The sequence below is a fragment of the Mustelus asterias genome, chromosome 28, assembly GCF_964213995.1.
Source record: "Mustelus asterias chromosome 28, sMusAst1.hap1.1, whole genome shotgun sequence".
Taxonomy (NCBI): Eukaryota; Metazoa; Chordata; class Chondrichthyes; order Carcharhiniformes; family Triakidae; genus Mustelus; species Mustelus asterias.
This window is the reverse complement of record NC_135828.1, coordinates 27,114,872-27,141,784: the sequence shown is the minus strand read 5'-3', so window position 1 is coordinate 27,141,784 and position 26,913 is coordinate 27,114,872. Positions and strand designations below refer to the sequence as shown.

Genomic DNA, 26,913 nt, shown 5'->3' with positions numbered 1-26,913 from the left:
TGAGGGACTTCAGTCACATGGAGAGGTGCGGGTGTGGAGGGGGGGGGGTGGGGCTGGAATAGCTCTCCTAAGAGCAGAAGCGGTCAAGGGGCGATTTAATATTGGTGTTCAAAATCGTGGGCCTAAAACAGACACTGTTTCCACCGGCAGATTGGTCAGTAACTATGAGGACATGGTGGCACAGTGGTGAGCACTGCTGCCTCACAGCGCCAGGGACCCGGGTTCGATTCCCGGCTTGGGTCACTGTCTGTGCGGAGTCTGCACGTTCTCCCCGTGTCTGCGTGGGTTTCCTCCAGGTGCTCCGGTTTTCTCCCACAGTCCAAAGATCATAGAAATCATAGAAACCCTACAGTACAGAAAGAGGCCATTCGGCCCATCGAGTCTGCACCAACCACAATCCCACCCAGGCCCTACTCCCATATCCCTACACATTTACCCACTAATCCCTCGAACCTACGCATCTCAGCACACTAAGGGGCAATTTTTAGCATGGCCAATCAACCTAACCCGCACATCTTTGGACTGTGGGAGGAAACTGGAGCACCCGGAGGAAACCCACGCAGACACGAGGAGAATGTGCAAACTCCACACAGACAGTGACCCAAGCCGGGAATCGAACCCAGGTACCTGGAGCTGTGAAGCAGCAGTGCTAACCACTGTGCTACCATGCCGCCCCAAGATGTGTAGGTTAGGTGGATTGGCCATGCTAAATTGCCCCTTAGTGTCCAAAGATGTGCAGGTTAGGTGGATTGGCCATGCTAAATTGCCCCTTAGTGTCCAGAGATGTGCAGGTTAAATGGATTGACCATGCTAAATGTGCAGGGTTACGGGCAGGTGGGGGTGGTGGGCCTGGTCGAGGTGCTTTTTTTGGAGAGTCAGAGCAGACTCGATGATCTGAACGACCTCTTTCTGTACAGTAGGGATTCTATGACACCGATGTAAGGTTGTCTGGAAAAGAAGCAGATGGGAGATGAGGGGACTGTTTTACTCAGCAGCTTGTTATGGTCTGGATCAGACTGCCCTGGCTCAAATGTATTCAGGAGTAACCTTTAAACAGGAATTGGATATTTGACTAACGAGTGAAAGAAGATCAGGGAATTGACTGGCTCTTGTGGTGCAGGGGATTTGCAGGTGATATTGTAAACTGTGAAGAGGGCAGTGAGGAACTTCAGAAGGACAAAGACAAGTTGGTGGAGTGGGCTGATAGGTGGCAGATGAAGTTCAATGTGGAGAAGTGTGAGGTGATGTATTTCGGTAGGAGGATCATGGAGAGACATCATAATATGTGGGGTAAAATTCTTAAGCAGGAGCAGAGGGAGCTGGGTATAAATGTTAATTGATCATTGAAGGTGGCAGGGCAGGTGGGGAGAGAAGTTAATATAACATATGGTATTCTGGGCATTATTAATAGGGGCGCAGGGTACAATAGCAAGGAGGTTATGCTGAATTTCTACAAGGCACTAGACCTCAGCTGGAATATTCTGCATATTTCTGGGCGCTACACTATAGGAAGGATGTGAACACATTGGAGAGAGTGCAGAAGAGGTTTACAAGAATGGTTCCAGGGATCTGAAGCTTCAGTTACAAGGATGGATTGGAGAGAAGAAGGCTAAGAGGAGATTTGATAGAGATGTTCCACATTGTGAGGGGGCTGGGCAGAGTAGAGAGGGAGAAACTGTTCCCACTCGTAAAAGGATCAAGAACAAGGGGGCACAGATTTAAAGTGATTTGCAAAAGAAGCAAATGTGATGTGGGAAAAAAACTTTTTCACCCAGCGAGTGGTTGGGATCTGGAATGTTCTGCCTGGAAGTGTGTTGGAGACAGCTTCAATGGAGGCATTCAAGAGGGCGTTAGAATGATTATTTGGATAGAAACAATGTGCAGGGGTACGGGGGAAAAGGCAGGGGAATGGCAAAGTCACAATGCTCTTTTGGAGAGCTGGTGCAGACATGATGGGCTGAATGGCCTCCTCCTGCGCCATAACAATTCTGTGATTCTTTCAAAGAGCTGGTATAGGCATTGTGGGCTGAATGGCCTCCTTCAACACGATATGAATCATGCGAGCTTGGACAGTTAAACCTCCTGTCGAAGTAGACTTGACTTTAGGTAAAGTCGAAAACCAGGTCACGGGGAATGGGTAAGGGGTGGGGCAACTGTGGAATCGCAGCTTCAATACTGAGTTTAGCTGGAAAAACACTGAGCGAAGATAAATATTCCTCATTCTAGCACAGGGTAGAGGTAGAAAGGAGATGGCTGGAGGGAGCAATTTTCCAAAGATGTGCTTGGGTGGGGAATCTCCAGCTCTGGGAGGTTTAGAAGTTTCTGGAAGCTCCAGAACTAATTGCACAGACCAACATTGGTGAACCCCATGACCCTTCCACTTTGTACACCAGGCCGTGTGTTCAGATAGTTTGCACACATTTTCAGTGGGGAGCAATGGCCAGTTTTAAATGACCCGGAAGATTAAGGGAAGCCCTTGGGGCATCGAGACACCAGTTAGTCAGGAATGTGTGTGAAATGCTCCAGTTCATGAGGTTGGTCTTCTCAAATCATTTGTTTTACTTTCAGATGACGATTTGGAGTATTATTCCCCACGCTACCATTACTCTGAGGACAGTGAGTATCATCTTTCTCTCTCAATCTAGGAGCAAGAGGAGGCCATTCAGCCCCTTGAAGAGGCCCCCACCATTCAGTACAATCACAGCAGTCTCAATAATCCCAATTCAAAGGTTATGATTAGTTTGCACATTAAGGTGATGATCATTTTAACTTGGCCACCCCATCAGGAAACTGATAGAATTGGGAACAATGTCAGCTTTACACTGCCCAGTTTTACTTGCTTTCACAGCCAATATTGAGGGAGTTACGAAACTGCCATTCCACCCAATCTCATGGGTTTTGTTTTATTCATTCATGGGACATGGGTGTCGCTGGCTGGGCCAGCATTTATTGCCCATCCCTAGTTGCCCGAGGGCAGTTAAGAGTCAACCACATTGCTGTAGCTCTGGATTCACATTAGGCCAGACCAGGTAAGGACGGTAGATTTTCTTCCCTAAAGGACGTCAATGAACCAGATGGGTTTTTCCGACAATCAACAATGGTTTCGTGGTCACTAGTAGAATCTTGTATCCAGCTATTTTTTATTGAATTCAAACTCCATCATCTGCCATGGCGGGATTCGAACCTGGGTCTCTAGAACATTAGCTGATTTTCTGGATTAATAGCCCAGCGATAATACCACTAGGCCATCGCTTCCCCACTTCTCTCATAGAATCATAGCATCCCGACAGTACAGAAGGAGGCCATTCGACCCATCAAGTCTGTACCGACCACGATTCCACCCAGGCCCTATTCTCCATGAAAGTTAAATGAAATCAAGGCTGAGGCTTTTCTGGTTGGTTCAGGTAATCATTGGTTTGTTGGAAGCAACCAATAAGAGGCTGCAATTTGAACCAATCACATCTATCAATATAATTTCTCGAACTATCCAATCCCTAATCCCAACTCCAATGAGAATGCATGCGTTGAAGCAAGCACGCACAAAGGCACGGAATCTCTTAAATTTACGCTAAATTGGAATCATCTAGTGGGTAGATGTTGTGTGGGTGAGAGGATGTTCCCTTTCGTGAGGGAATCTAGAGCTAGGGAGGGGGTCACTGTTTTAAAAATAAAGGGTTGCCTATTTAAGACGGAGGTGAGGAGAATTTTTTTCTCTTGAGGGTTGGGAGTCTCTGGAACTCTCTTCCCGAAGAGGCAGTGGAAGCAGAGGCTTTGAATTTTTTTATGGCAGATCTGGATAGATTCTTGATGAACAGCGGGAGGTTGGCAGGAAGGTGAGGTTGAGACTAAAAATAGATCAGCTCCTGATTTTGGTGGAATGGGCTCGAGGGGCTGAATGGCCTACCACTGCTCCGAGTTTGTATGTTCACACCGAACAGATGCAACTTGATTTGGGTTTTTTTTTCCTTTCAGTTCCCATGAAAATGTATTCCCCAAAGTTTAACCCGTGTCACGTGACGGGTCAGGCAGCCGAGGATGGAGAAATAATCATTTCCCCCGTGTTTTTATGCCAGTACATTAATAAAAAATGAAGCCGGAGGCATTTTGTTGGAGATGTTCTCGAGTGTAATGCTGAATTTGAGCATTCTGGGCCCCCAGAGCACCATGACTGCCCAACTACTGATGGCACTGGTCACCAGAGACATGTCAGTGGGAAAGGCCGCCCAGCTCATCAGCGCAATGTCAGCAAAAACTAGGCTCTAAACATTCGACAGGAGGGGGGGCGGGGAAGAGAAATATTGCACTGGATCAACAGGGGGTGCTGTTCTGGGAGGGGGCTGATGAGCCACATTCTGTAAAAGGGACAGGGGTAGACCACCCGGCCCCTCGAGCCTGCTCCACCTTTCCTTATGATCACGATTAGAATCATAGAATCCCTACAGTGCAGAAGGAGGCCATTCGGCCCATTGAGTCTGCACCGACAACAATCCCACCCAAGGCCTATCCCTGTAACCCCACATATTTGCCCCACTAGTCCCCCTGACACTAAGGGGCAATCTGGCATGGCCAATCCAGCTAACCTGCACATCTTTGGAGTGTGGGAAGAAACCGGAGCACCCGGAGGAAACCCACGCACACACGGGGAGGACGTGCAAACTCCACACAGACAGTGACCCAGGGCAGGAATCGAACCCGGGACCCTGGCGCTGTGAGGCAGCAGTGCTGACCACTGTGCTGCCCCTGTGCCACCGTGATGTGACTGTGGCCGCCACAATGCCATGAAGCCTGGAATGAAACATTGCCCCGCATCAGTACTAACTGGCTATGTGGAATATATACCATTTCCCCATTGCGTTTCCTCATTCTGAATTTGGGGAAAGTATGAGACAGCATACAATAACCAGCGACAAATTAGCTGTTTAATTAATTTCCATCACGAGTGGTTTGAGGTACCTGACTTCAGCGGTTATGATTTAATATTTTGGTTTCTTTGAGACGTGTCAAATGGAAATTAATCCTGTTGCCAAGGTATTGTCACTGCATTCGCAATCCAAAGATGCATGGCAAGATCTGGGGTGGCACGTTGGCACAGTGGTTAGCGCTGCTGCCTCTGTGTCAGGGACCCAGGTTCAATTCCCGGCTTGGAGTACAAAAGCTGGAGTCTGATGATGCAGCTGTATAGAACGCTGGTTAGGCCACATTTGGAGTACTGCGTCCAGTTCTGGTCGCCGCACTACCAGAAGGACGTGGAGGCGTTAGAGAGAGTGCAGAGAAGGTTTACCAGGATGTTGCCTGGTATGGAGGGTCTTAGCTATGAGGAGAGATTGGGTAGACTGGGGTTGTTCTCCTTGGAAAGACGGAGAATGAGGGGAGATCTAATAGAGGTGTACAAGATTATGAAGGGTATAGATAGGGTGAACAGTGGGAAGCTTTTTCCCAGGTCGGAGGTGACGATCACGAGGGGTCACGGGCTCAAGCTGAGAGGGGCGAAGTATAACTCAGATATCAGAGGGACGTTTTTTACACAGAGGGTGGTGGGGGCCTGGAATGCGCTGCCAAGTAGGGTGGTGGAGGCAGGCACGCTGACATTGTTTAAGACTTACCTGGATAGTCACATGAGCAGCCTGGGAATGGAGGGATACAAACGATTGGTCTAGTTGGACCAAGGAGCGGCACAGGCTTGGAGGGCCGAAGGGCCTGTTTCCTGTGCTGTACTGTTCTTTGTTCTTTGTTCTTGGGTCACTGTCTGTGTGGAGTTTGCACATTCTCCCCTGTGTCTACGTGGGTTTCCTCCGGGTGCTCCGGTTTCCTCCCACATTCCAAAGATGTGCCGGTCAGGTTGATTGGCCATGCTAATTTGACCCTTAGCGTCAGGGGATTAACAGGGTAAATATGAAGGTTACAGGAATAGGGCCTGGTGGGATTGTTGTCGGGGCAGACTCGATGGGCCAAAATGGCCGCCTCCTGCATTGTAGGGATTCTCTGATTCTATTCTATGAGCAGGAAAGCGAAGCAGCAATCTGTTGCAGCCGGGCACCCTGCCATTTCCTGGTTCCTCCCCCCTCCTGTTTCCCATTAGCTTTTATCTTTCCTTCCTTCTCTTCATTAAGCATCGATTCCATGCTTTGGCATTACTCCATGGTATCTTGAGACCAGGCCCAGGCTTATTTATTAGTATTAAATTAACATAGTTCTGTAATGGAACCATATATAACTCACTCTCTCACTCCCTCGAGCAGTCACGGCCTCCTTATTTACAGAGATTGTCCAAAATTAGTTTTCTCCTTTGACTAACTAATTCTCTTAAAGCGAATGCGTTCTTATCGAGCATGGGCTCCGGGGAGTGCTGCAGAATCAGTGTCTTTTCTCTGTTTGTGAACTTAACCTGTGGCTCAGTGACAGGAGCACAATGGGTTAGAGCAATCCCGTCAACATTCGCGTGTCCCCAAGCAGTTAGTGCAGCAAATTGAGTTAAAGTTTTTTTTAAAGTTTATTTATTAGTGTCACAAGTAAGGCTTACATTAACACTGCAGTGAAGTTATTGTGAAAATCCCCTAGTCGCCACACTGCGGCGCCTGTTCAGATACACTGAGGGAGAATTTAGTATGGCCAATGCACCTAACCAGCACTTCTATGGGAGGAAACAGGAGCACCCGGAGGAAACCCATGCAGATACGGGGAGAATGTGCCAACTCCACACACACAGTGACCCAAGCCGGGAATCGAACCCGGGTCCCTGGCTCTTTGAGGAAACAGTGCTAACCAGTGAGCTGCAGTTTGAGTTCTTTCTAACCCAGAAGAACGAAGACTATTTATTGCCCCTCTTGGCTGCCCCATTGAAATAGAGTCATAGAGGTTTGCAACATTGAAACAGGCTCTTCGACCCAGCTTATTCATGCCACCCCTTTTTCTTAACCACTAAGCTGGTCCCAATTGCCCACGTTTGGCCTATATCCCTCTATACCCACCTTACCCATGTAACTGTCTAAATGCTTTTCAAAGACAGAATTGTATCCGCCTCTACTACTACCTCTGGCAGCTCATTCCAGCCACTCACCACCCTCTACTGAAAAAACTGCCCCTCTGGACCCTTTTGTCTCTCTCCCCTCTCACCGTAAACATACAAGATCAGTTAACTCAAGAGATGGGACTTCAGTTTTCTTGGTCTGTCGAACTGGGGGGTGGTGGAAGGGTGGTTTAATTACTGCTGAACTTGTTTCTCTAACTGATTCCATCTCCTGTCTGCAGTGAAAAGTCAGACCATCGTGCCTCGCTCCAAAAGTGCCGGAGACACCATTGACTCGGAAATGTTTGAGCGAAGATCGGCCACACTGCCTCTACCCACCCGTTCTTCATCGCTGAAACCGCTCTCTGAAAGGTAGAGTCTGCGCTGTCGCTGTCTATCCTTAACCTGGCTCCTCTCGCCTGGTCAGGTTGCGCGCTCACCTCTTGAGTCAGGACGTTGAGGGTTCAAATCCCACTTTGACCAGGACTAGCCTGACTCTCTGCTGCTGGAACTGCAGAAATATTGTGATTTGATTTATTATTGTCACATGTATTGGGATACAGTGAAACGTATTGTTTCTTGTGCACTATACAGACACACCATGCCATACATAGAGTACATGGGAGAAAGGGTGCAGAATGTAGTGTTACAGTCATAGCTAGGGGTCTAATGCTTGTTTGAGGTCCCTATCCATTCAGATAAACATGGTGATTAACCATCAGATCTACAAAGGCCTGTTGCAGTCATCCATCAAAAAGATAATCCTTGAATAGATGTACTTACCTGAGTATGGAGCCGAGAGGGGCAGGAGCTGGTCTTTCTTTGCGATGCTGATGACAAACGCTGATACAATCCCCTCACACTCAACAGATCTCACACTTCCTCCTGATCCAATCCCTCTCCCAATTGTCCCTCGCTCACTCGTTCCTCCCAATCACTCCCCCTGATTTGATTTGATTTATTATTGACACGTATTGGGATGCAGTGAAAAGTATTGTTTCTTGCACGCTATACAGAGAAAGCATACCGTTCATAGAATACATAAGAGCGAAGGAAAGGAGAGGGTGCAGAATGTAGTGTGACAGTCTGGTGTAGAGAAAGATCAACTTAATGCAAGGTAGGTGCATTCAAAAGTCTGACTGTAGCAGGGAAGAAGCTGTTCTTGAGTCGGTCGGTACGTTACTTCAGATTTTTGTATCTTTTTCCCGACAGAAGAAAGTGGAAGAGAGAATGTCCGGGGTGTGTGGGGTCCTTAATTGTGCTGGCTGCTTTGCCGAGGCAGCAGGAAGTGTAGACAGAATCAATGGATGGGAGGCTGGTTTGAGTGATTTAACTGGGCTACATTCATAACCTTTTGGAGTTTCTTGCAGCCATGGACAGAGCAGGAGCAGGAGTTTCATCTGGAAAGGATGCTGTCTATGGTGCGTCTGTAAAAGTTGATGAGAGTCAGAGTGGACATGCTGAATTTCCTTAGCCTTTGTTGTCAAGGGTTGTATTTCAATTTGGGACGTTTTAAACTGAGGGGCCTGTTGGCCCTCTAGAGTGGATGGAACAGGCCTGTGGTGTTTTGTCTTGCCTCCTGATCATTATTTACTCCTTAACCAACATCAGATAATTTGTCGCATTGCTAGTTGTTGGATCCTGCTGTGCTTGAATTAGTTGCCACGTTTTCCCACACTACAACTCTTCAAGGGGAGTTCGTTGGCTGTCCTGATGTCATGAAAGGCACTATGTAAATGCAAGCGTGTCCATTTTAAAAAAAAAACCTGTAAATGTAAGCTCTGCCTGGATTGTATAACCGTGTTTGCTTTTCATTGCTCATATTTTTCAAGTGAGGTTTGTAATGCCTTTGGCCTGGCTTTCGCTGCTGTTGGTTTATAAAAGAATCATAGAACTTCGCAGCACAGAAGGAGGTTGTTTGGCCCATCGTCTCTGCACCGGCTCCCGAAAGGGCTAATCGTAGAATCCCTACAGTGCAGAAGGAGGCCATTCGGCCCATTGCGCCTGCACCGACAGCAAGCCCACCTAGCTCGTCCCATTCTCCAGCCCTTTCTCCGTAACCCTCCAAGTTCATCACTTGCAATAATAATCAAATAATATAATCATCAAAAACCTAGAATAAAATGTAGAGGGACAGCACCACCTTGGTAAAATGCCCCTAACATAGTAAGACATCAGTTGGGCCGAATGGCCTGTACCTGTGCAGTAACTTCTAAGTCCTAATTGCAAGAATCATCTCCACAATGCTGAGAGATCTCACTTGGTTTTCCCCACTGGAGAAACAGGCTTGTTAGAACAAAGAAGATTACAGCACAGGAACAGGCCCTTCGGCCCTCCAAGCCTGCACCGACCGTGCTGCCTGACTGAACTAAAACCCCCTACCCTTCCGGGGACCATATCCCTCTATTCCCATCCTATTCATGTATTTGTCCAGACGCCCCTTAAAAGTCACTATCGTATCCGCTTCCACTCCCTCCCCCGGCAGCGAGTTCCAGCCACCCACCACCCTCTGTGTAAAAAACGTGCCTCCTACATCTCCTTTAAACCTTGCCCCTCGCACCTTAAACCTCGGCCCCCTAGTAGTTGACTCTTCCACCCTGGGGAAAAAGCCTCTGACTATCCACTCTGTCCGTGCCCCTCATAATCTTATCAACACTGTTGACCAGTGTTTACACGCACTCGGATAATAGCTCACACAAATATTTATCCAGCTTAAAAGAGTGTGGGTTTTTCACACGGTGGCCTTGTTGTTTGACAGCGACAGGGTCTTGGAAAGACCCAGCCCCTGTTCTGGCTGCAAAAGGAATGTTTCTGTGCAGCCGAGGAACTCCCAAAGAGCCCGTGCGGTCTGTGCCAGAGATCAAAGGGCATCCTTTCTAAAGAAGAATCAAAGTGGGCCAAAACGGGGCCGACGTCCAAGGATGTTCTTGGTTTCCATAGATACCAAAGAGTTCACAGTTGAATATTTTTTCCTCCTCGTTTTCCAGGAATGACTGGACGCCACTGGACAAGAAAGCAGATACAAGACGGTACCGCGCAGAACCAAAGAGTATTTATGATTATGAACCTGGAAAGTCTTCAGTACTCACTCACGAGAAAACGGTACAGTGCCGAGCACATCTGATCCTTGCCGCTAAATCTCAAACGCGTTTCTCTCAATGCTTGTCTCCCCCCCCCCCCCCCCCCCTCCCTAACCCAATGACAAATTTCAAACTATCTTTAATTGCCTGCATGCCTAGAGGACAAAATAAAACTGCATGGGGGGGGGGGGGGGGGTGGAATGAAATCCTGATTGGTTCAAATACCCTCGTCTTCAGCCACTGCAAAGAAAATAACCATTCGCACGCCGCCATCTGTCGTACAGTGCAGAAAAGGCCCTTCGGCCCCTCGAGTCTGCACCTATAATGACTGAAGTTTAAGTTTTGAGTTTGTTTATTAGTATCACGAGGATTTGAGGCCAGGGGGAGATCAGCCCTGATCTGATTGAATGGTGGAGCAGGTTCGAAGGGCTGAATTTGCCTCCTTCTGCTCCCAGTTCTTATGTTCCTCAGGAGGCTCACTGCAACGAAGTTAGCCCTCGTTGTCACACTCCAGCGCCTGTTCGGGTACACTGAGGGGAGAATTTAACATGGCCCAGTGTGTCTTTCGGGCTGTGGGAGGAAACCGGAGCCCCCGGAGGAAACCCACCCAGACACGGGGAGGACGTGCCGACTTTAGACAGTGACCCAAGCCGGGAATCGAACCCGCTTTCCTGGCACTGTGAGGCAGCAGCGCTAACCACTCTGCCACCTTAACACTAACTACCACTGAAGTGCCACTAATTCCATTTTCCTTGTCCCATATTCTTAAATGTTACGGTGATTCAAGTGCTCACCAGTTAAAGGAACCATGCTGATTGACCAGTTTTAGTCATGGGGCACAGGTTCAGCCAATCGTAAATTAGGGGACAAAAGCAAAATCCTGTGGATGCTGGGAATCTGAGCTAAAGGCAGGAAATACTGAGAATAAAAACTCACTCACTCAGGCAGCACCTGTGGAGAGGCCTTTAAGGTCAGTGACCTCTCTTGTACAAATTTTCATTGGCTTAAAAAGGCCACCAATAAATGGCCAACTGCAGTCTCCAAAAAAGCCAATCAAAGGTCTGAGAATCTTCTTGCCCACGTTTTTCAGTGGTCATTTTGACCGCTCGCCTCGTCATTTAAAATTGACAATTATAACGTAAAAGTCAAATTCTGGAAATCCTCTCAAAATTGGCCAACAGACAAATCTTAGAACTGCACGGATCCATATGGACAAAAATCTGCCCTTTGTGTGAGTCCAGATTGTTCAGGGACTTGGGGCCCAGATGGTTTCTGTGTCTCTGGGCGGGCAGCAGCTTTGGCCCGGGGCCCAGCTTCGCTGATGGTGATTCTCTCAGAGTGCCCATTGGCAAAGACACTCAATCAGTGCCGTCGACGATCAGATAACTGACCAGTGAGGCGTCAGCGACCTTCCAGCGATTGATTGCAAACACAAAGAAGGTGGCTAACCGTTTCAGCAAACTATGAACGGGATGCATGAGCCTGACTGAGAGTGGGGTCCTTTACCCACGGCACCTTCATTACCAGAAACAGATTGCAGGGACACATTTATAAACTGAAGCTGCCATTGTGGGACATCACCTGAGTTTTAGAACCATAGAATCCATGCAGGGCAGAAAGAGACCATTTGGCCCATCAAATCTGCACCGCCTCTCCGAAATAGCCCCTACCCGTAACCCCGCACAGTTACCATGGCCAATCCACCTAACCTATGATGCTACCGGGACTTGACGGTTTGAGTTATAAGGAGAGGCTGGATAGATTGAGATTTTTTTCCCTGGAGCGTAGGAGGCTTACGGGTGATCTTATCAAAGTTTATAAAATAATGAGGGACGTAGATCGGCTAGATAGTCAATATCTTTTCCCAAAGGTAGGGGAGTCTAAAACTAGAGGGCATAGGTTTAAGGTGAGAGGGGAGAGATATAAAAGGGTCCAGAGGGGCAATTTTTTCTCACACAAGGTGGTGAGTGGAACAAGCTGCCAGAGGTAGTAGCAGAGGCGGGTACAATTTTGTCTTTTAACAAGCATTTAGACAGTTACATGGGTAAGATGGGTATAGAGTGATATGGGCCAAATGCGGGCAATTGGGACTAGCTTGGTGGTAAAACTGGGTGGCATGGACAAGTTGGGCCAAAGGGCCCTGTTTCCATGCTGTAAACCTTTGACTCCATCTTTGGACACTGAGGGGCAATTTAGCACGGCCAATCCACCTAACCAAGCATGTCATTCGGACTGTGGGAGGAAACCGGAGCACCCGGAGGAAACCCACGCAGACACGGGGAGAACGTGCAAACTCCACACAGACAGTGACCCAAGGCCGGAATTGAATCCTTGGACCTTGTGCCTTGCCGAACCCGAGGAGGATCTCACTCCTACTCTGTTCCACCATTGAACAAATTATTGTGAGCCATAACCTGCCCCCATACTGATCACTGTCACCGCTTTGAAATCTTGATCTATTTCTCCTCTTGAGAAAAAAGACGATTATACTTGAAACCGAGTTTATTTTTGAAACTCGCTAGTCTTTATTGGCAGCCAAATAAAAATTCAAAGTCCTCCTCTTTGCAGAAAGGAGCTCAATGATAATGGGTTCACGTGCAAAAATGAAACTTCGAAACTACATTTAATTATAAGTTCTCACTTTATTTAATAATTGCACTATTCATTAGCTCAAATCCTATTCCGAACGCAGCCCCAAAAAACCACATGCAAATATTTTGCGCATGTGTCTGATTTATTGGGTTCCAAATTCGGCAAGATCTTGTCAATAAGCCGCGCTGTGAAAGATCAGTAAAGAGAGGAAGTGGCTGATAGGAAGACTTGGGAGTCATTCCTTGTAACAGTGGCATGGCCACCATTCCGGGACTTGGACTTTCAGAGGGGAGACAGTTTGATTTGTACCATCTTTGCCTGCACGCTGCTTGTGGACGTTGGTGCTGGAATTGAGGATTTCCTTGAATGCTTTCATTCTTGTCACGGTGATTGAATCTTCCTGTTTTGCATGCAGCGCATCTACATGGACCAAACCTCTTTGTCTCACATTCTGCTTTCTGTCCTGAATGAAAGCAGCAGACAAATTCTAAAGACCTCGGGGAGTGAAACTCTGTACAACATGAGGGCCAGTTTCACCATTCTTCTCGTCCCACCCTCCCCCAACAACACAATTCCCCAGACACTGACTCTCACTGGGGTACAGTTCCGCGCACACACTCTCTCTTACTGGAGTACGGGTTTCCCACACGCTGACTCCCACTGGAGTATGGATTTCCCACACACAGTGACTCTCACTGGGGTACGGGTTTCCCACACACTGACTCTCACCGGGGTACAGTAACGCACACACACTCTCACTGGGGTACAGGTCCCACACATGGTGACTCTCACCGGGGTACAGTAACGCGCACACACTCTCACTGGGGTACAGGTCCCACACATGGTGACTCTCACCGGGGTACAGTAACGCACACACACTCTCACTGGGGTACAGGTCCCACACATATTGACTCTCACTGGGGTACAGTTCCACACCCACTGACTCTCACTGGAGTACGGGTTTCCCACACACTGACTCTCACCAGGGTACAGTAACGCACACACACTCTCACTGGGGTACAGGTCCCACACATATTGACTGTCACTGGGGTACGGGTTCCACACCCACTGACTCTCACTGGGGTACGATTCCCAAACACACTGACTCTCACTGGGGTACAGTCCCACACACACTGACTCTCACTGGCGTACGGGTTTCACACACACTGACTCTCACTGGGGACTGGTTCCACACACTGACTCTCACTGGGGTACGGGTCCCAAACACACTGACTCTCACTGGGGTATGGGTTCCACACACACTGACTCTCACTGGGGTATGGGTTCCATACACACTGACTCTCACTGGGGTAAGGTTCCACACACACTGACTCTCACTGGGGTACAGGTCCCACACACACTGACTCTCACTGGGGTACGGGTCCCAAACACACTGACTCTCACTGGGGTACGGGTTCCACACACACTGACTCTCACTGGGGTACAGTTCCACACACACTGACTCTCACTGGGGTACAGTTCCACACACACTGACTCTCACTGGGGTATGAGTTCCACACACACTGACTCTCACTGGGGTATGAGTTCCACACACACTGACTCTCACTGGGGTACGGGTTCCACACACACTGACTCTCACTGGAGTACAGAGGTACCCCGCTGGCATTCACCAGAAGCAGCATGTATATATCCTTTGTCCAGATCCCACTCCGTCCATCTTGCAACTCTTCATCATAGATGTTTCTGCATGCCTTCTTGTCTTGCTGCACATTGGGTTCAGCCCCTTTTCGGTTTTGAACCCTGACCCCTAAGTGCATGATGATGGATAGACCGAGTCACGACCTTGATTTCACTGAGATTTTTGCACCAGAAGATGGCTGAAGATGGCGATGGAGACGCAGGGCAGACTTCCAACCTGGATAACGCCACGGCCCACAATAATGAGCAAAACGAGTATCGTTCCAACTATCATGAATACCAGGCAGGAAGAGATGTAAGTGGAGTTTGCATTTGCGTGATCTTTGGGTACAGTTTTATCTTTAATTGGACATCTTCATCATTCTCGCAACAACCCATGTTGTCAGCTTGCTTACATCTCCATTGCCCTGTCACGCGTGGGTATACGATTGTTTGAACCTTGCTTCTCAATTGGTAAGTAGGGTAATTGAATGTGGCCTTGGGTTTGGTGAACATTGTATTGAACCTCCTCAGAATTGATTGGTCCCCTTTGCGTTGAGGGGTTGAATCGCTCACCGTTTCCCCATCTCTGTCTCGCCTCGCTGATGGTTTAGCTGCAATAACTTAGGAAAATATTTGCGAGGAATTGTGTGATGGATTGTGGGTTAGAGAATCCTGATATGGGATTTGACCCCCGCTCAAAGCTATGGTGGAGTCTCGTGACAATGTTTAAAGTTGATTTATTGGTGTCAAATGTAGGCTTACATTAACACCTCAATGAAGTTACTGCTCTTTTGTCTCGAGTTCCTGGTTCTTGCACATGCAAAACTGCAGGAAAACCTTCTGCTTAAAACCTGTTTCGGTGCTGTTCGACATCCTGGAATGTCGGGCAGAGAGAGGAGAGGAGCGGTTTGGCATGTTCGCAAAGGCCGAGGGGTCTCGACAGGGAGGGTGAAGGAGGAGGGAGTGAGGTTGCGGAATTCTCCACCGAGAATTTCTGCTGCAGAAAGTGAACTCGCGAGGGACGGTGGCTGGAGAAGGGGGACAGTGTCTGATCTCCGTACAACATGGACTGAGCTATAGGGGAGAGTGGTCCTGTTATTAAATCCCAACGTGGGCCTCACCCCACCAGGCTGTGGAGGATGATGAAACAATACTTCGGGGGAGGGGGAAATCTGTGGAGGTCGAGGAAAGACCTGTGGGTGCTAAGCGCCTGAGATAAGATGGCAATGGAGTTTTATAAGACCATTAGATATAGGAGCAGAATTAGGCCATTCGACCCATTGAGTCTGCTCCGCCCTTCGATCGTAGCTGATATATTTCTCATCCCCATTCTCCCCGTAACCTTTGATCCCCTTACCAATCAAGAACCTATCTATCTCTGTCTTAAAGACACTCAATGACCCGGCCTTCACAGCCTTCTGTGGCAATGAATTCCACAGATTCACCACCCTCTGGCTGAAGAAATTCCTCCTCATCTCGGTCCTTAAAGCCTTTACGCTGAGGCTGTGCCCTCGGATCCTAGTCTCTGCTACTAATGGAAACATCTTCCCCACGTCCACTCTATCCAGGTCTTTCAGTATGCTGTAAGTTTCAATGAGATCCTCCCACATCCTTCCAAACTCCATCGAGTACAGACCCAGACCTTTCAGACGCTCCTCATACATCAAGCCTTCATTCCCGGGATCATTCTTGTGAACCTCCTCTGGATCCTCTCCAGCACATCCTTAGATACGGGCGCAAAATTGCTCACAATATTTCCCATATGATCTGACCAGAGCCTTATGAAGATTTAAGCTTGTGGATGTGGCTTGTGGTGGATCTCCTGGACTTAGCGAAGGGCAGTGTGAGAGTCTGAAGGGAACAACAGCATTGAGTCAGAATGGGACTGAGAATGGTGACATTGAATGTATCTGTGTTTCTGGGATAAAACGCAACATCAAAAATCTCCTCTCCATCCAACCATCTGAGGAGGGTTCCACTCTCTTACAGACAGTCCAGTTGAACTAAGAAATGCAAAAATGAATCAAAGTCACAGTCTCACGTTCATTTATTGATTAGTGTCAAAAGTAGGCTTACATTAACACTGCAATGAAGTTACTGTGAAAATCCCCCAGTCGCCACACTCTGGCGCCTGTTCGGGTACATTGAAGTAGAATTTAGCATGGCCAATGCACCCTAACCAGCACGTCTTTCGGACTGTGGGAGGAAACCGGAGCACCCAGAGGAAACCCACGCAGACATGGGGAGAACGTGCAAACTCCACACAGACAGTGACCCGAGCTGGGAATCGAACCCGGTTCCCTGGCGCTGTGAGGCAATAGTGCTAACCACGGTGCCACCGTGCCGCCCCCATAGTCAATGTTGAAGTCACTCATAGTCATCGTTGAAGTTAAGGTCCTGAGGTTGGGATCGAATAGTAGGAATTTCCTGGGATTTGGGATTGGAAAGCAAATTCAGTTGGAGATGCTTCGACCTCGGATTTACGAAAATATCTTTTGCCATCGGAGAAATCTTTCCAGGTGTTGAAATAATCATAACCTGAAAGTGAGGGATGCATGGATGGGGACTGCAATGCACGGCATTGCAGAGGTGGGGTGGAGCAGGGTTTGAAATGTGTATACTTCAATGCCAGGAGTATTCGCAATAAAGTGGGTGAACTTGCAGCGTGGATCAGTACCTGGGACTTCGATGTTGTGGCTATTTCAGAGACATGGATAGAGCAGGGGCAGGAATGGATGCTGCAGGTCCCGGGGTTCAAATGTTTTAGTCGAAGTAGGGAAGGAGGTAGAAGAGGGGGAGGGGTAGCATTATTGGTCAGAGATTGTATCACAGTGTCAGAGAGGAGGTTTGATGAGGACTTATCTGTTGAGGTAGTATGGGCGGAGATTAGAAATAGGAGAGGAGAGGTCACCCTGTTGGGAGTCTTTTATAGACCTCCTAAAAGTTCTAGAGAGGTTGAGGAAAGGATTGCGGAGTCAATCCTGCTTAGGAGTGAAAGTAATAGGGCAATTGTTATGGGGGATTTTAACTTGACTAATATTGACTGGAATTGTTATAGCTCTAGCTCGTTAGAGGGGTCAGTTTTTGTTCAAAGCGTGCAGGAAGGTTTTTTGACTCAGTATGTAGACAGGCCAACTAGAGGTGAGGCTATATTGGATCTGGTGCTGGGAAATGAGCCAGACCAGGTGCTAGACTTGGAAGTTGGTGTGCATTTTGGTGATAGTGACCACAATTCGGTTACGTTCACCTTAGTGATGGAAAGGGATAGGCATGAACCTCGGGCCAATGGTTTTAGCTGGGGGAAGGGTAATTATGAGGCTATTAGGAGAGAATTAGGAAACATAGGTTGGACTAGGAGATTACAGGGACTGGGAACGTCCGACATGTGGAGTTTTTTCAAGGAGCAGCTACTGCGAGTCTGTGATAGGTATGTCCCTGTCAGGCAAGGAGGAATTGGTAGGGCTAGGGAACCGTGGTGCACCAAAAAAGTTTCTTTGTTGGTTAAAAAGAAAAAGGAGGCTTATGTTCGGATGAGACGTGAGCACTCGGGTAGTGCACTAGAAAGCTTTAGATTGGCTAAGAGGGAGTTGAAGAGCGAGCTTAGAAGGGCTAAAAGGGGACATGAGAAGACTTTGGCGGATAGGGTTAAAGAGAATCCTAAGGCGTTCTATAGGTATGTCAAGAACAGAAGGTTGGTTAGGGCAAGTTTAGGGCCAGTTATAGATGGCAGAGGGAAGTTATGTGTGGAACCGGAGGAGATTGGTGAAGCATTGAACCAATATTTCTCTTCGGTGTTCACGCAAGGGGACATGAATATAGCTGAGGAGGACACTGGGTTGCAAGGGAGTAGAATAGACAGTATTACAGTTGATAAGGAGGATGTGCAGGATATTCTGGAGGGTCTGAAAATAGATAAATCCCCTGGTCCGGATGGGATTTATCCAAGGATTCTCTGGGAGGCAAGAGAAGTGATTGCAGAGCCTCTGGCTCTGATCTTCAGGTCGTCGTTGGCCTCTGGTATAGTACCAGAAGATTGGAGGTTAGCGAATGTTGTCCCATTGTTTAAGAAGGGGAACAGAGACTTCCCCGGGAATTATAGACCGGTGAGTCTCACTTCTGTTGTCGGCAAGATGTTGGAAAAAATTATAAGGGATAGGATTTATAGTTATTTGGAGAGTAATGAATTGATAGGTGATAGTCAGCATGGTTTTGTGGCAGGTAGGTCGTGCCTTACTAACCTTATTGAGTTTTTTGAGAAAGTGACCAAGGAGGTGGATGGGGGCAAGGCAGTGGACGTGGTATATATGGATTTTAGTAAGGCGTTTGATAAGGTTCACCATGGTAGGCTTCTGCAGAAAATGCAGATGTATGGGATTGGGGGTGATCTAGGAAATTGGATCAGGAATTGGCTAGCGGATAGGAAACAGAGGGTGGTGGTTGATAGTAAATATTCATCATGGAGTGCGGTTACAAGTGGTGTACCTCAGGGATCTGTTTTGGGGCCACTGCTGTTTGTAATATTTATTAATGATCTGGATGAGGGTATAGTTGGGTGGATTAGCAAATTTGCTGATGACACCAAAGTCGGTGGTGTGGTAGACAGTGAGGAAGGGTGTCGTAGTTTGCAGGAAGACTTAGACAGGTTGCAAAGTTGGGCCGAGAGGTGGCGGATGGAGTTTAATGCGGAGAAGTGTGAGGTAATTCACTTTGGTAGGAATAACAGATGTGTTGAGTATAGGGCTAACGGGAGGACTTTGAATAGTGTGGAGGAGCAGAGGGATCTAGGTGTATGTGTGCATAGATCCCTGAAAGTTGGGAATCAAGTAGATAAGGTTGTTAAGAAGGCATATGGTGTCTTGGCGTTTATTGGTAGGGGGATTGAATTTAGGAGTCGTAGCGTTATGTTGCAACTGTACACAACTCTGGTGCGGCCGCACTTGGAGTACTGTGTGCAGTTCTGGTCCCCACATTACAGGAAGGATGTGGAGGCTTTGGAGAGGGTGCAGAGGAGGTTTACCAGGATGTTGCCTGGTATGGAGGGGAGATCCTATGAGGAGAGGCTGAGGGATTTGGGATTGTTTTCGCTGGAAAGGCGGCGGCTAAGAGGGGATCTTATTGAAACATATAAGATGATTAGAGGTTTAGATAGGGTGGATAGTGATAGCCTTTTTCCTCTGATGGAGAAATCCAGCACGAGGGGGCATGGCTTTAAATTGAGGGGGGGTAGTTATAGAACCGATGTCAGGGGTAGGTTCTTTACCCAGAGGGTGGTGAGGGATTGGAATGCCCTGCCAGCATCAGTTGTAAATGCGCCTAGTTTGGGGGCGTTTAAGAGATCCGTAGATAGGTTCATGGACGAAAAGAAATTGGTTTAGGTTGGAGGGTCACAGTTTTTTTTTTTAACTGGTCGGTGCAACATCGTGGGCCGAAGGGCCTGTTCTGCGCTGTAATGTTCTATGTTCTATGTTCTATAACCTGGAACTCGCTGCCTTCTGAGCATCGTGGGAGCGGAGACGGGCAGTGAAAAGGAAATTGGATGGACATTGGAGAGCAATAAACTTGCCTGGCTACAGGGGGTGGGGGGGATGGTGGGATGGAAATGATTGGATTGCGCTGCAGAGAGCTGGCATGAGTTTAATGGGCCGAATGGGTTCCTCCTGCGTTATTGCGACTATAATGCCCTGTCAAAAAGGGAAACTGCCCTTGTCTGTGAGAGCTGCATGAAGAGGGATTCTTTAAACCCCGGGCAGATTAACCCACCTTGCAGATGTGAAGAAGCAGCAGTAGTCTTGCACTTTTCCAAATGATGTCTTTCTGAATCGAGACACGTTGCTAACGTTTAGAACATAAGAACATAAGAAATAGGAGCAGGAGTAGGCCATCTGGCCCCTCAACCCTGCTCCGCCATTCAATAAGATCATGGCTGATCTGATAGTGGGTTCAGTTCCACTTACCCGCCCGCTCCCCATAACCCTTAATTCCCTTAATGGTTAAAAATCTATCTATCTGTGACTTAAACACATTTAACGAGGTAGCCTCTACTGTTTCATTGGGCAGAGAATTCCAAAGATTCACTACCCTCTGGGAGAGGAAGTTCCTCCTCAACTCTGTTCTAAATTGACTCCCCTGTATTTTGAGGCTATTCCCCCTAGTTCTTGTTTCCATTGTAAGTGGAAATAACCTCGCTGCTTCTACCCTGTCTCGCCCCTTCATTATCTTATATGTCTCTATGAGATCTCCCCTCAACCTTCTAAACTCCAATGAGTACAGGCCCAATCTACTCAATCTCTCCTCATAAGCTAACCCTCTCATCTCTGGAATCAACCTGGTGAACCTTCTCTATACCCCCTCCAAAGCTAATATACCCTTTCTTAAATAAGGGGACCAAAATTGTACACAGTTCTCTAGGTGCGGCCTCACCAGTACCCTGTACAGTTGCAGCATAACCTCCCTGCTTTTATACTCCATCCCTCTCGCGATAAAGGCCAACATTCCATTTGCCTTCTTGATCACCTGCAAACTGAGTTTTTGTGATTCATGCACAAGGACCCCCAGGTCCCTCTGCACAGTAGAATGTTGTAATCTTTCACCATTTAAATAATAGTCCATTTTACTATTATTCCTTCCAAAGTGGATAACCTCACACTTACCAACGTTATACTCCATCTGCCAGATCCTTGCCCACTCACTTAGCCTATCCAAATCTCTCTGCAGACTCTCTGTGTCCTCCACGCAATTTGCTTTCCCACTCATCTTTGTACCATCCGCAAACTTTGTTACCCTACACTCGGTCCCCTCCTCCAGATCGTCTATGTATATGGTAAATAGTTGAGGCCCCAGCACCGATCCCTGCGGCACGCCACTAGTCACTGATTGCCAATGTTTCTGGTCATCGCTCATCAGGACAGACTCCAGCATTGCCGAATTTCAGCCGCTGACAACAATTTACGCTCCCTCTTCAGTATCGATGTTTGTGAGTGTTTGGAATCTGGCAGTGAGTGCGGAGCCGGAGGGTGGGTGGGGGGAATGCCTTCACTGACATGTCCAGTCATGTTCCAGTTCTGTACTCCCAGGCGACGGTGCATTCTATCTTTTCTGCTGATGGTAGAGGTACCGGGAGTGAAATTAATCTTGGAATGATATTGGCAAAACCTGAGAGAGGCAACCCACTGCACGGTGGCACAGTGGTTAGCACTGCCGCCTCACAGCTCCAGGGACCCGGGTTCGATTCCCTGCTTGGGTCACTCTCTGTGTGGAGTCTGCATGTTCTCCCCGTGTCTGCGTGGGTTTCCTCCGGGTGCTCCAGTTTCCTCCCACAGTCCGAAAGATGTGCTGGTTCGGGTGCATTGGCCGTGCTAAATTCTCCCTCGGTGTTACCCGAACAGGTGCTGGAGTGTGGCGACTAGGGGATTTTCACAGTAAGTTCATTGCAGTGTTAATGTAAGCCTTACTTGTGACACTAATCAATAAACACCCGATTATTCCCTGCATCAAGAATGCCAATTCTCCTGCAGCTGCCTGAGGGCAAGGGGGTGGGAGTCTGTTCAAGGGTGAAAGGGAGGTGGGGGGGACCTGCTGCCAAGGGGGGGGTGGGCAGCTGCCCGAGGGCTAGGTAGGGGGTTGGAAAGGGGTGGGGGGGGTGGTGACTGCCCACAGCAAAACACTACAAATGGATTCCTCAGTGATCTGGTGGATTGAACTCCATTGTGACCACAGCACAGGCTGGGTTGAGCGAATGTGTTTTGCAACATGGTGTGTGTGCTACTTGGACCTAAAGGCTAGAGCTAACAAAATTCTGAAGCAAGTGAGCGATTTGTCACATCACAAAATCTCCACCCAGGCAGCATTTCCTCGCACACTCACCCCAGGGACACTGAGTTGCCATTGGCTTATAATCTTAACAGGTAGTTGGTATTATAAGATCTAGTGAGACTGTAAGAAGGTACAGTGAAGTACATGAATACTGAAGCATACTGATGAATACTGAAGTATACTGCATGAAAATTACATTGATCAAAGAAAACAAAGCTTCAAGCTGTTGCTGCTTTTTTTTGATTCCTAACCTGGGCAAAGGGTGGTCCTTTCAGTTCGCTTGGCCAGTTTTTAAAAAAATTGGGGCGGCACGGTGGTTAGCGCTGCTGCCTCACAGCGCCAGGGACCCGGTTCGATTCCCGGCTTGGGTCACTGTCTGGGTGCAGTTTGCATGTTCTCCCCGTGTCTGCGTGGATTTCTTCCAGGTGCTCCGGATTCCTCCCACAGTCCAAAGATGTGCGGGTTAGGTGGATTGTCCATGCTAAATTGCCTCTTAGTGTCAGGGGGATTAGCTAGGGTAAATGCATGGGGTTATGGGGATGGGGCCTGGGTGGGATTGGGGTCGGTGCAGACTTGATGGGCCGATTGGTCTCCTTCTGCACTGCAGGATTCTATGATCTATGATCTCCCATTGGTGAGCACTAAGTGATTGGCTGAAAAGAGACATATAGCCTCGTTACTTAGAGGAGACGTTGTCTCGAACATTTCTGTGTGTGGTCCAGGCGATACTACACAAAAACATGGAGCTTGAATATAAAACTGCGACACTGAATGAACGGACAGGATGGTTTCATGGGGGTGGAGCAGTGTGGGATGACGATTGGTTCAAATGCTGGGATCAGAATCCCTCGTTGAGTGAGTTTCCACACTGCGGAGTGAATATAGTCCGGAATATGTGGGGCCCAGTGATGTGGTGGTGTTTACCAGGGGAGGTTCCTGTGTAACGTGCCGTATGATCTCCTGTTTGTGAGGGATGTCAGGGGGGGGGGGCTTGCCTTGGTCCGCTTGGTTGTTTCAGTGCTTTGCGGTAATGTGTCGAATAAAGTGAACTGACAGGTGCCCGAGACCAGTGAGGGCGGCAGCTCGGGATGTGGAGTTTGCCGTCTCTGCTCACTCCTCCTCTCTGCGGCAGCAATGAACTGCTGGGTGGTGTACTCTCGACAAGGGGGTGAAAAGATCACCAGCAGCACTTTACAAACTCTCGGAGGTTCGCAATGAAAGATTCTGATAGAAAACTGAGAGACTTGTGGCTCGAGTTTATAACGAGCGATGTGACCCAGACACCTGATGGGAATTTTGCATCCGGTTTGATAGTTGACCATCCTGGACATTTTCCCACAATGATTCCTTCCTTTGCTTTCCAGAAGGTGTTGAATTGTGCAGTGGTGTGGTTTCATAGGCATGTATATATTTAATTTGATTTATTATTGTCACATGTATTAGTATACAGTGAAAAATATTGTTTCTTGCATGCTATACAAAGCATACTGTTCATAGAGTACATCGGGGAGAAGGAAAGGAGAGAGTGCAGAATGTAGTGTAGCTAGGGTGTAGTCATAGCTAGGGTGTAGTCATAGCTAGGGTGTAGAGAAAGATCAATTTAATGCGAGGTAGGTCCATTCAAAAGTCTGATGGCAGCAGGGAAGAGGCTGTTCTCGAGTCAGTTGGTACGTGTTCTCAGACTTCTGTATCTTTTTCCCGACGGAAGAAGGTGGAAGAGAGAATGTCCGGGGTGCGTTGGGTCCTTGATTATTCTGGCTGCTTTGCTGAGGCAGCGGGTATTGTAGACGGAGTCAATGGATGGGAGGCTGGTTTGCGTGATGGATTGGGCTACGTTCACGACCCTTTGTAGTTTCTTGCGGCCTTGGGCAGAACAGGAGCCCATACCAAGCTGTGATACAACCAGAAAGAACTCTCTCTCTGGTGCATTTGTAAATTTTGGTGAGAGTTGTGGTGGACATGCTGAATTTCCTTAGCCTCCTGAGAAAGTAGAGGCGTTGGTGGGCTTTCTTAACTATAGCATCAGCATGGGGGGACCAGGACAGGTTGTTGGTGATCTGGACACCTAAAAACTTGAAGCTAGAAACTTGAAATCGCACCCGTGGCCATGTGACCTGGACAGCAAGTATTGTGAGAATAGCCAGTTGAGGAGGTTATGACAACGGAATCCGAACCTTCTCAAACAACAGGAGGCGATTATAGTGAGGAGTGGGGAGTCTGCCTGATTCTCTCTCCTCTTTTACTTTGTTAACCTGTGGGCAAAGGAGCAGCCCACCCAGAACAGCGTTGGGGTCGAATATTCGATCGGTGTGGGTCGCGACAATATCATGTAGCCCCTCTTGCCCAATGAGCTGCACAGATTTTCTGTGTCGTACCAACAGGAATGGAGCCTCTCTCCTGTATCTGCAGTATCTCTGATATCTCACACTCTTTCAAAACATCGCACATTCCAGAATATCAGCCTCTGTTTCACTCACTGCTTTCTCCCCGCTGTGCATTAACCCTTGATTTCTCTGTCCGTTTGGATGGGATATGACGTGACCTCTGAACAGTGCATTTGACATCACCAAACATCACTGATGTAAATTTGAACCATGTATCAAAGACAGCAGCCTTTCTTTCCTTAAGGAATTATATCTAACTCAGTTATTTTGGAAATTTTACGTTAACCTGAGGGATGTCAGGAGATTGGAACAGTTTCCATTTCAAGCAACTGTGTCAGCATCAAACACGACGGGTACAGCACAGGTTTATATACAGAGTAAAGCTCCCTCAACACTGTCCCCCATCAAACACTCCCAGGACAGGTACAGCACGGGGTTAGATACAGAGTAAAGCTCCCTCCACACTGTCCCCATCAAACACTCCCAGGACAGGTACAGCACGGGGTTAGATACAGACTAAAGCTCCCTCCACACTGTCCCCATCAAACACTCCCAGGACAGGTACAGCACGGGGTTAGATACAGAGTAAATCTCCCTCTACACTGTCCCCATCAAACACTCCCAGGACAGGTACAGCACGGGGTTAGATACAGAGTAAAGCTCCCTCTACACTGTCCCCATCAAACATTCCCAGGACAGGTACAGCACGGGGTTAGATACAGAGTAAAGCTCCCTCTACACTGTCCCCATCAGACACTCCCAGGACAGGTACAGCACGGGGTTAGATACAGAGTAAATCTCACTCTACACTGTCCCCATCAAACATTCCCAGGACAGGTACAGCACGGGGTTAGATACAGAGTAAAGCTCCCTCTACACTGTCCCCATCAGACACTCCCAGGACAGGTACAGCATGGGGTTAGATACAGAGTAAAGCTCCCTCTACACTGTCCCCATCAAACATTCCCAGGACAGGTACAGCACGGGGTTAGATACAGAGTAAAGCTCCCTCTACACTGTCCCCATCAGACACTCCCAGGACAGGTACAGCACGGGGTTAGATACAGAGTAAATCTCACTCTACACTGTCCCCATCAAACATTCCCAGGACAGGTACAGCACGGGGTTAGATACAGAGTAAAGCTCCCTCTACACTGTCCCCATCAGACACTCCCAGGACAGGTACAGCATGGGGTTAGATACAGAGTAAATCTCACTCTACACTGTCCCCATCAAACACTCCCAGGACAGGTACAGCACGGGGTTAGATACAGAGTAAATCTCACTCTACACTGTCCCCATCAAACACTCCCAGGACAGGTACAGCACGGGGTTAGATACAGAGTAAAGTTCCCTCTACACTGTCCCCATCAAACACTCCCAGGACAGGTACAGCACGGGGTTAGATACAGAGTAAATCTCACTCTACACTGTCCCCATCAAACACTCCCAGGACAGGTACAGCACGGGGTTAGATACAGAGTAAAGTTCCCTCTACACTGTCCCCATCAAACACTCCCAGGACAGGTACAGCACGGGGTTAGATACAGAGTAAATCTCACTCTACACTGTCCCCATCAAACACTCCCAGGACAGGTACAGCACGGGGTTAGATACAGAGTAAATCTCACTCTACACTGTCCCCATCAAACACTCCCAGGGCAGGTACAGCACGGGGGTTAGATACAGAGTAAATCTCACTCTACACTGTCCCCATCAAACACTCCCAGGACAGGTACAGCACGGGGGTTAGATACAGAGTAAATCTCACTCTACACTGTCCCCATCAAACACTCCCAGGACAGGTACAGCACGGGGGTTAGATACAGAGTAAAGCTCCCTCTACACTGTCCCCATCAAACACTCCCAGGACAGGTACAGCACGGGGGTTAGATACAGAGTAAAGCTCCATCTACACTGTCCCCATCAAACACTCCCAGGACAGGTACAGCACGGGGGTTAGATACAGAGTAAAGCTCCATCTACACCGTCCCCATCAAAACCAGAGACAACTGGGCTAAGACAATTTAGTTTGTTTTATTAAAGAATTCCCAGATACCATTGGCCGATTCTGCTGTGTGTTTGGTCTCGAGTGCCTGTGAGGAGGTTTTTGCAGACTCATTCCCACTCCTGCTGGCCTCTGTATGCACCATGCTGTTCTATCGTCTTTATTCAACCTTCTTCTTTCTTCTCCACTCCCAATGCTGTTGCCTCCTTCAGAAGCGGGACATTAGTCCGGAAGAAATAGATTTAAAGAATGAGCCTTGGTATAAATTCTTTTCGGAGCTGGAATTCGGAAAACCGGTAAGTCACCGAAGGTGAAAATCAGCCGAGTGTTCACTCTCTCTCTCAGCTGCAGTTGTTGGAATCATTTCACCAGAGTCAAAATGTTATTCAG

General features: G+C 48.1%; 1 protein-coding gene across 43 annotated transcripts in view; it reads left to right on the top strand.

Moving 5' to 3' along the window:
• LOC144480343 (sorbin and SH3 domain-containing protein 1-like) overlaps positions 1-26,913 on the top strand; it is a 127,454-nt gene that overhangs the window by 27,725 nt on the left and 72,816 nt on the right. For 27 of the 43 annotated variants that reach the window (XM_078199745.1, XM_078199738.1, XM_078199728.1 and 24 more), the window contains 5 exons: positions 2,569-2,616; positions 7,249-7,378; positions 9,994-10,108; positions 14,510-14,632; positions 26,736-26,819. In XM_078199745.1, coding sequence (XP_078055871.1) covers positions 2,569-2,616; positions 7,249-7,378; positions 9,994-10,108; positions 14,510-14,632; positions 26,736-26,819 — 500 coding nt within the window. The remainder of the gene's footprint in view (positions 1-2,568; positions 2,617-7,248; positions 7,379-9,993; positions 10,109-14,509; positions 14,633-26,735; positions 26,820-26,913) is intronic. The other 16 variants (XM_078199744.1, XM_078199759.1, XM_078199743.1 and 13 more) reach the window with 5 other exon arrangements.